Below are 14,083 nucleotides of genomic sequence, written 5' to 3'. Positions count from 1 at the left end.
AGAACTCAGCAAGCTTTCCACCTTTCCTGCAACCACCAAAACTGACGAACACACAAGGAAAGAGAATATTCTTATTGCACTCCACTGTGCTGCCACACTACTGGCATACAGGGCGGGCAAATGAAGACAGACACGCAGTGTATGGAGATAACTTATTTCATTTATTCAATTCTGAACTTAATTTTGATGCTAAAAATTGGTCAAAGGCACTTCAAAGAAGGTATTTCAGAAACAAATCTTACGGTGATCAGTCCAGACAAGTCACCAATTTACACCCGTCAGCAGGGACACAACAGCCTATAACTGCAAAATGAAACATTCACAGGTTTTTAGTGGAATATACTGTCCAGCAGCAATATTCATTTTATTTTTTAAGAGCATTAACAACATTTCTGGAGTATTTTAAATACAGCATGGTAAACTAAAACAAATTACACCTTTGGAATCCCACAGAAGTTTTTCTTGTCAGAAAAAGGACAAAGCAGCCTTCCCACGTTGTGCCACACTGAAAGTTCTATGTCCATCTGCCTGTGCACTATTAGCAGCAGCAGCAGGACATCAGAGAAATAACCCACATCTTTCTTAGTCATACGAAGATAAAAGCCCTTCTCGGATGGCAAACTGTGCACTATAGGTGTACAGGTACTCACCGAAATGCACACTCTGGAAACAGAACAGTCATATGTAAAGAAAAAGTGATTTTAATACATAACTCCATCAGAGCAAAACAAAGACAGTGTCCTTACAGGCAAAAGACACTGGGAAAAGACCTCCCACAGGATGAGACACTGTGCTAACAGCACACAGTCTAACCCCTTCACTAAGTCCAACACAGGCTGCACAAATGAACTCAAAGTTAAAGATTAAATTTGTTTTTTTTCTGCAAGCCAAATTTAACACTGTCCTCCAATTAGGAACTTGGCTTGGCACTCTCATTTCTTCTGAGCTAAAACACACTGCAGGGTTAATACGTTACTGTCTTATGCTAAGGAACGTTCCCATATCCAGGGGCAAACAACTGTTTAAGAAAAGCCTGCTGCTTCCTAATTCCAAGAAAACTAGTTCATAAATGTTAGATGCACCATTTTAATTACAACCAACCATACCAATGGAAGTTTCTAATTTTGATTAAGAGATCTGAGAGCAAGAGAGAGAGAGCATGCAATAATCTAAAGAGCTAAAGAGAGTCTGTGCTTCTGAATCCTCCCATGAAGAAGCCTGCTGGGGCTACAGAAATACTCAATACTTTGTCAAAGCACAAAGACCTGAGAGTGAAATAATAAACTGTTAATGGTTCTGTAAGATGGCATGTGAAAATTACACTAACTGCTCAAATTCCAATCTCGTCCGCTTCAGCTGTTGAAGAATGAGATGCAAACTGCTCATTTCAAGAGGTATAGGCTCGTTGCTACATTACAATTTAGCAGAGAGCAACAGCCTTCTATTAGAATGTTAAATCCATATTTTTTCAAGCCTATTTGGATACTGACAGGAAAAAAAATATTTGGATTTCTTTGCAGTATTGCCAGAAAGGCAAAAGAAATAATATCAGAGGTGTGGGAGCAAACACTTTAAAACAAAGCAAGAATGAGCACTGAAAGAGAAGGCTGCTCTTACTTCTCCAGATGGGCCGCCTACTTGTCACAAGCAGTAAGTTCTCGGCCTTGCAGATATGTGCTGCTCACTTCTTTATTTCTCCATTCCACCCGAGGCCCTGCCCTGCTCTGCTAAGCCCACCAACCACAGCTGGGGAACAGGCAACCATCAGAACTGCCCCAGAGGAAAGGCAAAGAGATTAACGCTGGGATCTTGATTTCATTCTACAGTTTCCTGATGTATTCCAGAACCTCTAATTGCAGGTTTGAACAATGCTACCAGAGTTATCAACAGCATATGGATTTCACAATCTTAGTGTTTGCATGGCACGCGGGATAAACATTTAGCTGACAGAAGGAAGCATCCAAGTAAAAGAAGCTATCAGGCATTCTCTCTCTGACTACAGCAGCCCTCTGACCACAGCAAACTGGAGGCTTTTTCCTTTTTCTAAACAAATACGGTTATGATTTTCTACTTAAGTCAGTTAATGTAAAATAAAGCTCATCTCTTTCAGTATTTTGGAGAATCTTCCTCATGAAAGATCAACAGGTTTAGCATATGAACCTAACCTATATTCAGGCAGACATGACAAACAGTATTTCAATTCCATATATTTCAGTAATTGCCATTGTGCTGCATGACCTCACTACTGGACCACAGACAGAACCCCAATCTGTGCGAGAACTATCTTTGGAAAACACAAATTCCAGTACTTTATGCTAACGTCCTCTCCAGGAACCTGAAGGACAGCAGCAGTAAATAAGGCTGTCTGCTATCGGTATGTGCCCTTTCCAAAGCAGTGACTGGAGGTAATCAGGTTATGTCCAAATTCATCAATATGATGAAGGCGAAAAATGCTAAAAAGAAATTTTGTTCAAGTGTGGAATAAAGGCATGTCAGGCTTCACCCCATCCCCTGAACTGCTCTATTAACTGAATTCGAAGAAGTGAAAACCACAAAGTGTTGTGTTGTGTATGTAAAACACAGACCCGACTGCTGAAAACTCTTCGGTAATTAAAACCGTTTTGTTCCACACCAAGAAAGTGTTTTCACTTACGAGGCAGAGATGCTCATAAAGTAGTGGAGAGATTAATGCACTTGAAAGATACCTGCATTCAGGCTGGGTTACCTGAATAACCAAATACTTCAGCTTCACAAGAGTGACACAGCGATCATCTATCACCTCGTTCTGAAAAATGCAACAAGAAACTTTAAGAATGGAGGAAGAGTTCAGAAAAGGGAAATGAAGTTCTCCAAGCCAAGCAGACAAATGAGCTCTGTTCCTGTCTTAAAACAGTACGTGTTTGTACCTGTAAAATCCTGTGAATAAGGTAATGTCACAATCTCAAAGTACAGAAATGGGGAAACTGAATAGAAATGAACTAATTAACACTGGCTGAATCCAAATTATTACATGCCACCCCAACTTGGCTAACACACTATCCGTTCTGTTTTACAGAGAAAATGTAATGGAGAAGAGCTTTCATATGAAAAAGCATCTTTAGCTCACAAGTTCTGAGATGAATTTATTTAGCCAAATGGCAACTTGATTAAAATAAAATTAAAAAAAGCCATGGACAAACATAGTCTCCTCACATCACCTCAGCAATCTGAACAATAATAACTATCCCTGGGTTTCTCCCTAAGACAGTAGTGATCTAACTTCATGTTGTTCTGTACAATAAAGATTTACAGTAAAAAACTGTAAATAATTCCTAGCAGTGAATTTAATTTCTGAAATAATTCAGACATTAATCACTGAGGTGTGTCTCTGTTCTTACCAACCAGTCTGTCATTAAGGCAAAGCAGATTTGAGGCTCTATTTTTTACCCTTCTTACTTCCTTATAGGGCAACATGCACGCAGTAACTTCAGAATACTGAAAATACTGGAGAAAACCATCATGAAGCATTCCTGTTACATCAGATTTCTAGTACAAGAACTCACATAACAGAACAATTGGAAGGGAAAAAAAGAAAAACTGTATGATTATCTTTGAATCTGTCCACTATGCTTTTAAATCTGAGTTCTTCTAGGAACCAGTGTACCAGAACCTCCTCCTGTTCCACAGCTCTAGGGCCCAATATCTTTGTGAGTAGGGCTGCAATGTCACACTATCCCAATCAGCCAGAGCCTACGCTGGACTCTTTTGTGCACAGGCACTGACTGGTAGTACTGCCAATGTAAGAATCGCAATGGATAATCCTAGTCCACAGGCTTCATGCAGGAGTTTGAGAAGACTCTTAATCACCGTACTGCCTTCTTCCAGTTTCCTTCAAAGTCCAATTAATTCTCAGAAGTCTTTTGCTTTAGCTTTGGATTATCCTCTAGTGCTTCATTTTTGTTCTGCTCCCCCGGGCTCTTTGCCGAATCAGGATTGTACCGATACGAATACCCATATGGACGGAGATGGTAAACCAAGTACTCCAAGTGATACATAGTCATGGAATCAACATAGTGAAATGAAACCGCAAGGTCAGAGCAGCATCCAGGGCCCTAAAATACAAAACAAGTCAAAATCATCAGCAAGAATTCCAGAGCATGCCACGGATTAAAGATACTGGAGGAAGAATTCAAACACACATTTGACTTCCTGGGAAAAAATCCCTTTCGTCATTCATGTATTTATTTCGAAGCTTAGCATTAGGCAAGCAAATTGGATCAATCAGGCAGATTTGCCAAAGCATCTTTCCTAAGACAGAAATGGATAGATAGTCTCTGGCCTCTGTAATCAAGCCAGTGAAGAAACTTGCTGCCTGCACTTAATGCCAGAGGGCATTTTTTGCTTTTACAGAATCACAGAATGGCCCAGGTTGGAAGGGACCTCAAGGATCATGAATCTTCAACCCCCTTGCCACAAGCAGGGCCACCAACCTCCACATTTAATGCTAGACCAGGCTGCCCAAAGCCCCATCCAGCCTGGCCTTGAACACCTCCAGGGACAGGGCATCAAACATCATCATTTTACATACTTCATAAAAATGAATCAGGCAGCAGCAAGCAGCTTGCAGAGACACTGCCTTTTATTTAGGCATTTTCAGACTTGGAAATTCCTTATTAGTCTCAGGACAACGTCCTGCCACCCTGTGACTGAGTATATGATATACAAAGATATGCAAAAATCTAAATGAAAAATGGCTGAGCAAAACAAATACTCAAGTTGGAAACTTAATTTAAGAGAAGTCAGGCAAAATTAGGTGTCCTCATGGATCAGTGCTGGGGTTGATACTCTTTAATGTCTTCAACAGTGACATCAACAGTGGGGTCGAGTGCAAACTCAAGCAAATCACCCCACTCCAGCTGTGGGGTGAGGTCAACACACCTGAGGGATGGGGTGCCATCCAGAGGGATCTAGACAGGCTGAGCAGTGGGCCCAGCTGAACATCATGAGGTTCAACAAATCCAAGTGCAAGGTCTTGCACCTGGGTCAAGGCAACATCCATTACTAATATAAGGTGAGGGACAAAACGATTGAGTAGCTGGGGGTACTGGCTGATGATGAAAACCTAAGAAACAATCATTATTTTTTAAAACACTGCTTTGTAATGAACCTCACAGGACTCGCTTCCTATTGCACAGCAGTCTGAGATACAAGGGTACAAAACAGAACAGGAACTTTGCAGGTAACTTTGCAAGGAACGTAGTAGTGCTGACACCAGACAAGTTCTCTTAAGAAGATTTCATCATTTCTTGCTGTCCACCAAACACAGGAAAACAGTAATAGCAATTCAAGATTGAGTAGCTCCTCCAGAGCATTTATCTCTTAGCAGCAGTTTTAGCTGATGACTATGGTATTTAACACAGGTGTATCCAGCAACGTCACAACAAAATTTTCCTTTCTAAAATACATTTAGCTGCCACTCAACTGTCAACTCAAACACTGTATCACGGTAAGACACACATCATGGAACATATGCCACATTCCTAAAGACTTACCTCTACAGCAGGGTAATAATTGTAATTCCAGTACCAGAATGTTTTTGGTAGGTATCCTCTGATTAAGAGATGTTCTGGAACAAAGGGATGAAATGTTTCCCTACCACTTGTATCCCTGGAATCTCCTGCTTCTACATTAATGACCTCCATGCACTTTCCTAGTGCTAAGTCTTCAATAGAGGAACTATGAGAGCATTTGTTGGTTTTAAAAGCAGTCACAAATCTTTTCAGAGCTTCTTTGCTCAGAACATACCCCGCTCCTCCACTCATGTATCCCTGTTTCACATAAGGCTTAAACCTTCTTCCAAAGTATATTGGCTGTTCAGGACTGTACTTTGAAAGAAGCCACCTTAAATTGTCCAATATAACATACGTATCATCATCCGCTTTCATGAACCAATCAGCATCATCAAAATAATGGTCATAAACATACTGAAAAGCTTTTATAGTCTTCCAGTAAAGTTGGTCCCTGCCTTCTTTGGTTTCTAGGCCCACTGTTGGGAAGTCTTTATTTTCCTCAGAGCTCATAAAAAGTATTTTATTGCAACGTTGGGCCCAGGTGGCTTTAACATGTCTGGCTTTCTTCTCCAGATTTTGAGGTCCAGTCATGACCCAACAAAGTATTTTCACCTTCTGATAGAGTCCATCTGCAACATTTTTATTCTCATCTGAAAAAGAGAGGAAAGTTCCCAAACATCAGATTTGGCTGAGCACTGATACTTACAGCACTGCAAGCCCTCCCCAGACACTCTGCTTCTAATTCAGGAAATACATGCAGAGGGACACAGGAGGTCTTTGTTTTCAAATGAAATTAATATTAAGTTTCAGAAGAAAATAAACAAACTCCCCAAACCAAGAAACTAAAATTCTCAAAGTTACTTTGACTTCACAGGATAAAGGGAAGCATAAGAGCTGGATCAAAATGGGTATCTTTTCATTGCGACTCTAGAACGGTTTAACACATTAAAATCGTGAGAAGCCATCCTCTCTGTGGCATTAGAAGATTAATTCAAATTTAAAATATACATTTATACCATTCACAAAGTACACAGCAACTGAAAAAAAAAAAAGATCTAAGAACTTCTTATCTTTGTTATATCATTTTTTGATAACTAACAAAACCTAATAAACAATTCTAACATACCAATCTGTTTCTGAAGGGAAATGCAGATGGTAGGGCAGAAAAAATTATTATAAAATCAAGTTAAATCTCATTTGTAAATTATCAGTGGTATTAAGATAGAATGAACCCAGTATTAATGTGCCAAACAACAGATGTGGAATATAACATTTTCCAAGGTGCCAAAGCATTTGTTTCCCCTCAAAGAAACTTTCACTGGACACATACAGTGATGTTAACTCATGTAAAAGAACATTCCATGGTTGGTGAGATTTGTACCACTGGTCCTAAAATATTACTGTTTAACCTTATCAAAAACAGTTTTCTTTGCAACAGTTTTCTACAACCACAAGCAAAACACTCACAAACTTCACTTACAAAGCTTGCAGTTTAAGTACCTTTAGATTATAAAATACTTATTAATGCCTTGTGAAATAAATGCATTATAGTGCAGGCAATTTTTCTTATCTAAACTGCCCCAGTTCAGATACTATCTGTATTTAGGACTGAGAATGAACTCATGATAAGATGGGTCAAATATAAAAATGTGCCTGAAATATCAGAAGGGTCTGCCTTCTTCAAAAAGAAAAATCAAAGTGCAACAGACTTTCCCTGTTTCTAGCTGAGAACAGCAATTAGTCTTGTGGATTGTGGATCAGGAAGGCAAAGAGGGCCCAGTGAGGCACCCATCCTATTTTTTTCCTTTCACGGTTGTCTGAGAATTAGATCAGATGTTAGAAATGGTCCAGAATTATCTCCTTAAAATCTCCTTAAAGCTGAAAAACAATTCAATCTCATCTTCAATGCTAACAAATATATCTGCCCAGCAAAGGTTCCAAAGGGAAAATGCAAAAATCACGAATGTGATGTAAGCAAAGAAAATCACCTTGCAGTAGGCCTCAAGAGAACAAAGTTACTTAGATGTAACCTGAACACTGGCAAACAGAAAGAAAACGATTCATACAAATACTTGGCAGTTTGTGGTGCATGAAAGGGTACTTATTATATAATAAATCAGGTGTAACAAAATACCTCTATGCTGTCCAGAGTCCGCATTGAAATTCATTTGTCCTTGCAGCTGATTGTTATCAGTATCTTCTGAGTGTTGACCATGTGGATCATTGTGAAGAATACGAGGTTGGATCTCAACCTGTTCTTCTAGTATCATGCTAAACAGGAGATAGCATAGAAAAAATCCTATTGCAGATCCAAAACTGAAGGTCAGAAGGTTCATCAAAGACTTAGAAGAGGCCATTTCCTGAAGGTAATACGCTGTCAAAAACAAGTGGAAAATACATTAAGGGTAAAGCAGCTTAACACATAACTCAAATCTAACATACAACAAGAAATCAAGGACAAAACACCTTAAAGAAGAAATCTCAAATCTAACTCTGATCCAGAACCCCTGTGCTTGCATGGGAGTTTAAGTACAGAAGCAATGCAACTGGTTACAGAAAATGTACAGACATATTTAGGGCCAAACCCGACTGTGTACTACTTAGCTTACAATTATAAAGGACAAGCTGAATACACAAGAGTGCCTGTGCACACAGAAAGCACTTCTTTGACCATACTGATAGAACATTTATACAAGAATACTTTAAAGTGCAATATCTTAAATATGAAATGGTAATACACATTCACTTCTCTTGGCCTTAAGAAAACTGTGCTTAAAAAGGTAATGCCTGTCTTACAAAACTAAGAGATGATCCAAGGCAACGTACAGGTTGAGACACCGTGCGGGCGTGAGATGAACTCCAGCAGTTGGAATATCATAGCAATTCTTAAACAGATGCCAAATACAAGCAGACATTCAAGACTTATAAAAGTCAATCTACTCTGATCTCAAAGTAGGGCATCTTCCTTTCATTTTTAGAAGTACTGAGGACAGACTTCCAGAAGAAAAGTGAGAGAACATCAGAATTTCAGTAAAGAAACACTCCCTTTTAGAAGGCATTTGGAAGAAGAGGAGAACAAAGCACGTCAGCCTCAAAGCCATTCCTACATGTCAAAAAACACGTATTCCAGTCAAGTAAACCTAATCTTTGGCCACACCTGTGCTTCTCAAAAAGAAAAGGACTTGGTTTAGCATTGTAAGAACTTTAAAGAAAGACCTACATCTATGTAAAATGAGCTTTATACATCTAAAGCAATGGTGAATTTACATCTATTAAGCACCTGTGGGCCAACTCCAGGCCATGGAGGCCTGAGAGATTTGAAAGGAGTTGAGATGTGTTCAAATAATTCATGACTAAGCCACAGAAACACAGACAGTTAAACACATACTGGAGTCAAGCCAACCTTACAAAGGAGCTGTTGGCATTCCCTCCATTAGCATCATTCTTCACATCATGAGGCAGAACCCCATTTAGTAAGTTGGGAGCCAAAAAAAAGCTTAGAGAATGCACAGAGCAAGAGGACTGACTTTAAAATGAGCAGTACTTCCTACTCAACCAGCTGCCACCACGGATAAGGCAGGCGGAAGCAAGCGCTCAGACTTTCTATTGCAAAACCCTTCAGCCTCCCTGTGACATCAACATCTCTACAGAGCAGAAGGAAAAACCAACACTGGTGTACAGAAGAGCTTGGGCAAGAGATCTCAGAATGCACAGCGCCCAGACTGCAAAGGTGTGTCTGAGGCAAACAGACAGCAGTAAAGAGAGAAACTGTTAGGGAACAGAAATGTTGCAGTGCTCCATGACACTGCAGTGAACGTGGCTACAAGGGTATCTTCTCTTAACATCCTTATGCCGTGCTAATGATGTTGCTTTGAATTCACCTCCAGCTGTCGCTTTCCTAACACAGTAGGTCAGTCCCAAAATGACACCTCTGTTCTGCACATTATTAAGGTGGGACATTCCTCTAAAAAGCTTGTTGGATACTTGTCAGTGTTACAGCAAAAATGATATTTCAAGTTGGTATTCTGCTGTCTGCAACGTATTTGATCTACGTTATTACAACAGCAAACATCAGTAAAGAAAAACACCATGATGACCACAAATCATAAGCTGATGCTGCCACGTCTCATCAAGGCCCCACGCACACAGCTGCTTCTAAGCAAAGGTATTGATCTTCATCAAAGGCTGAATGCCTTCTAGAGATCAGCATCAAAGATCTGCCGCCACCAGCACAACCCATCCAGCCCGCATCCACCTCCCTTGCTGGCTATGAAGAGCCTTTTGCAAAGTGCCAGCCCCAAGCACACTGCATGAATCACCACGCAGCAACACCCGCTCCAAACACCAGCTTCCTGCCCCTTTGACGTCCTTGGATCAAAAAGCAGAGAGGACAGAAGGCAGGCATAGCCATGGGGCCGGGGCCTCCAGAAGCCACCTGGCTCAGCTGAGAGGGGAGAAGCTGCAGCATGCGACAAGGCCTCCTTTCCACACTGCCAGGAAAATGAAACAGAACTGGAAACGCAACTTAAAGCACGGAAGAAAAACTAAGAGGTCAAAAGGCTGTACCAGGCTGTAAAGAAGTTCTAATTCTTTAACATGAACAAGCAGAACATACAGCTTTTAATCATATATTGTCATATGTAATGTGCCTAGCTTTATTTCTGTGTCTTATATGCCATAAACTTGGACAGAAAACCCAAGGACTTAAATGAAGTGCCCAACCCTACCCTGGCCACAATTTAAGGGAAAGCCCAGACACAGAAGCAGCTGGTGACTCTGAAAAGCACTCACTGCACTAAAGATATCTTTTTGTGCTTTAACTTGTCCCACGTATCACCACAAAGGTCAGCTCAGAACTGGAAATGAGCAAAGGGAGAGTGCCAGGATAAAACAATGCCTTCCTTCAGCATGTTTAAAAGGAGGAAAAACTACCCATGGATGCACACAAAGTAGCTGCAGCAGTTTCTACTAGAAAAAAAGTTGTTTCGCTGTTCAATATTACCATTATTATTATACAGTTTTCAATTGGAAATAATCTGCTCACTTCATTTCATATCAACAAACTGGACATACATGCATACATCCCCGTATGCTCATGAACTCCAGCAGCACACAGGACAGTACTGCTGTTTTTTAACTGTATGTTGCTATTTGACACATGCGGTGCCTTTTAACTTGCCAGCAGCAGTTACTGAAAGCGACAGCAGTTCTTATGATGACAAACACTCCCACTCCCACTTCCTTGTTACCACTCTTTTCCAAAAAGGGATTTATTCAGGGGTGAGATACAAGTAGAAGGAAAAGGCAAGTGCAGAACACAGGACACTAAAAGATTCCCATTTTTATTCCTACTTCTATCTTCACTTCTTTTGACTTCAAAAAGAGACGCAATTTAAAAGGAAAGGAAAAAAGCCCTGTAACGATAAGCTTACACTTGTGCTCCATTACTACATCATGACAGCTTAAATAAATCTCTTTATCTACTTACACACTCATGTAAGTAGCCTTATTCACATCAGCCAAAACGACGAGTGTTTTAAAACTCTATGACAACTTAGCAGTCATTGGTTTGGCTTCAAATTTATGTTTTGAGAACCAAAGATTCCTACATCCTCAACTTGCAGTAACTTTCACCTGTTGGGTGCTGCCGGCCACGGCAGCCTGAGGCTGCTGCAGCTTCTTGTCCCAGGCACCAGCAGCAGCAAGGCTGAGGCTGTACAGCACACATGCACAACACCTCATACTGTTCCCTGGCCAAGACAAAGGTCAGTTAGTGTGAAAACGAGCATACGCACAACGCGGATCTCTACAGGGCCTCAATCTAACCAGGAACTGCTGGTCTCCCCACAGACCCCCTCCCATTCCTGGTTCACATCTCATCCAGATTCACAGTGCCAACTCCCCATGGGTGCACCACAGATTCCTCACTGAATGGCCCCAGGTGCTCCAACTATCCAGTGCCCAGCCAGCCTTTGCATCCAGTCACCTTTCTCACACATGTGCACCAATGAGCCTCTAAAACAATTTTCAAACCTCACATTCTCTTCTGATCTCTCTCACTGCCAGCTCAAATATCCCCTCATCTCACTAGCACTGTACCCACACCCAGTTGCACTCATACTTGGCCCCGGGCCCGCTGTCCTACTCACCAGCCAGCCCAGCCCAATGCTCACGAGCAACCATACAGTGGCAGACCTGCCAACACACATGCTCTGCTCTCTCCAGGTCACCAACCCAGCTGGTGGCACCTAGACTCCCTTTCTCATCAGTCACAGAGGTCCCTACAGCTTACAGTATCATTCCTGTTGCTGGCACTGAGACTTCAATATGCACATATGAATACAGAGTCCTCTCTTCCAGGAGAACAGTTATATATGGAGCTTAATGAGAAAAAGGAACAGGCTGCAGAAATCCAGCATAGGATACAACCAGGCAAACATGCTGACCAGTGTTTGTTTGCACTTGACTGGGCCTTTTTATCCTCTATTCCATCTATCTTCCCATAATTGTTGCTCTGCAAACCACCTTGCTCCCCTCCTCTGGTCCCTCCCTTAAGCATCTGTAAGAAGCTCTATACAATCACAAGATGCTCCTCTCCTGCATCCCATAAGACGACCCATGCTCTGCTGGCAGTTACCCCTCTCAACCCTGTAAGCTGTTCCAGAAAGCCTGTTGACGTGCTGTGTATCACACCCTGGGCAATGGGGCCGATGGCTGTCCTGTGACAGGACACAAACACTAATCTCTAATTCCTCTAATGAGATTCATGGTTCCCCCATGGTTCCGCCACCACTACTGTTGTGCCTCTGCGCTCCTTTGCATTCCTGATGATGAGCCTCTCACCACAGCCTGAAATGCTGCCCTCACTCTGCTAGCTGCTTATGATGAACACCTTATAATTAACACTTTGAATTAAACGCAGACCATAAAACCATCAAATGTTGTTTCAAGAGGAAACACGTTCAACAGTCAAAAATCAATCAGTGGTTTTGAAACTTAGAGAATACATTATGCAGTAAGCAGCAGAGATCCAGAACTCTTGCACCTTTCATCCCACTATCATTCCATCATCTTTTCCTCAAGATTTCACAAATTAATCATGTAAAACATGGTACACACACAGCTGACTCTTCCCTGCATCCCCTTACTGATGGAGAGAGCAGGAAGCAGCGAGGCCCCAGCATGAAGCACAAGGCACAGGCCAGAGAATCACAGCATATCCTGCATTGGAAGGGACCCACAAGGAGCACTGAGTCCAACTTCCAGTGTCCTCTGCGAGCTGCACCATTGGCAATGGAATCAATGGCTTCCACACCGTGCCTCGAACAGTCAAGCGATGCAACAAGGTACTTAGAGGCAAAGCACAGAAGGCACAGTTAGCTGTACATGCCAGTGAAGGCTTTCTGCTCAGTAGGAACCGCTGTTTCTAGAAGCTCTGCGCACACATCGGCGCTCCTGGCACATCCACAATGTGAAGCTGTACATCCACAAATGCAGCTTCCCTGTCAGCCAAGCGCAGATGACGTTCTCCGCTTTCAAAACCATCGTTTAACATTCTACCGGCGTAAGCACTTCTTAGGAGAGGTCCCTTCCCGGCTGGAACCGCTCGGCCGCTCCCACAGTCAGGCGTAGCGGTGCCCGCTGCAGGCGGCTCACGGCGGCACGGAACCGGCCGCAGCCGCACACGCGGCACGAAAGGCCGCCTGCTCCGGCAGCCCCCGCAGCAACAGGTCAGCCCCCGGCGGCGCCGCTCCCCGCAGGCCGGCCCCGGGCCCCGTCTCGCCGCCGTACCTCCCCTCCGCGCGGCCGCTGCCGAGCGCGGCCTGCCGAGCGCCTCCTCTCCGCCCGCGGGGCCCCTCCGCTCCCGGCGGACGCCCGCCGTCCCCGCGGCCGGTGCTCCCCCGGGCGGCCCCTCCTGGCGTCTTCCTTCCCACGCGGGCCGACGCTGCCGGCGGCCCCCTCGCCGCCCTCCGCCGGCCCTCGGCTCCCCCTCGCCACGCTCCCCTCACCTCAGCGGCCGGCGGGGACCCGGCGCGCGCTCCGCCGCGCGACCCCCAAGCAGCCGTTGGCCACGCGCCGCGCACACGGCCGCGCCGCCACCATCCCTCCGCCCTGCGCGTCACCCCGCGCCGCGCACCCCGCCGAGGGCGGGGCCCGCTACGCCCCGCCGTGCGCTGATTGGGCGGCGAGCGCCGGGGAGGGCGTGGCCATCCGGGGCACGCGCATTTAATCCCTGGCGGATTCTATCCGCCGATGGCCGCTGTCTGTGGGGGGTGTCATGAGGCGCCCCTCCGGTGCTTCCACGGCCGTCCCGTCCGGCTGCTCCCGGCGCTGCGTCGCACCCGCGATGCGTCGGCGGCTGTGCGGGACGAGCCGCGCGTCGTGCTGGGAGAGCGGCGAGGCAGCTGAGGGCGTCCGCTCCCCGCAGGGCTCGCGAGTTCTTAAGCATACTTCCCTCCGTGCACGTCCCCCCCCGACAGCGCGGTCCTTCGTGGTCCGCTTACCTTCCTACCGCCGTTCGCAGCCCCTCGCCT

At 44.1% G+C, this 14,083-nt stretch overlaps 1 protein-coding gene across 4 annotated transcripts; it reads right to left on the bottom strand.

The window, feature by feature from the left end:
• Positions 1-140: 140 nt before the first annotated feature.
• Positions 141-14,069, bottom strand: C1GALT1 (core 1 synthase, glycoprotein-N-acetylgalactosamine 3-beta-galactosyltransferase 1). 4 transcript variants are annotated; one of them, XM_052693200.1, is made up of 4 exons: positions 14,054-14,069; positions 7,684-7,923; positions 5,532-6,199; positions 141-4,091 (listed from the first exon to the last, which is right to left on the bottom strand). In XM_052693200.1, the coding sequence occupies exons 2-4, from the start codon at positions 7,904-7,906 to the stop codon at positions 3,882-3,884; spliced, it is 1,101 nt and encodes a 366-aa protein (XP_052549160.1). In that variant the 5' UTR covers positions 7,907-7,923; positions 14,054-14,069; the 3' UTR covers positions 141-3,881. The 4 variants fall into 4 exon arrangements, with proteins under 4 accessions (XP_052549160.1, XP_052549159.1, XP_052549161.1 ...); XM_052693199.1 differs by lacking the exon at positions 14,054-14,069 and adding an exon at positions 13,559-13,659; XM_052693201.1 differs by lacking the exon at positions 14,054-14,069 and adding an exon at positions 13,341-13,356.
• Between the last annotated feature and the right edge of the window lie 14 nt (positions 14,070-14,083).

This window comes from Tympanuchus pallidicinctus, unplaced genomic scaffold (assembly GCF_026119805.1).
Source record: "Tympanuchus pallidicinctus isolate F22 unplaced genomic scaffold, pur_lepc_1.0 scaffold3, whole genome shotgun sequence".
Classification (NCBI taxonomy): domain Eukaryota; kingdom Metazoa; phylum Chordata; class Aves; order Galliformes; family Phasianidae; genus Tympanuchus; species Tympanuchus pallidicinctus.
Note: the sequence above shows the minus strand (reverse complement) of the source record. Positions and strands in the feature narration are given on the sequence as shown.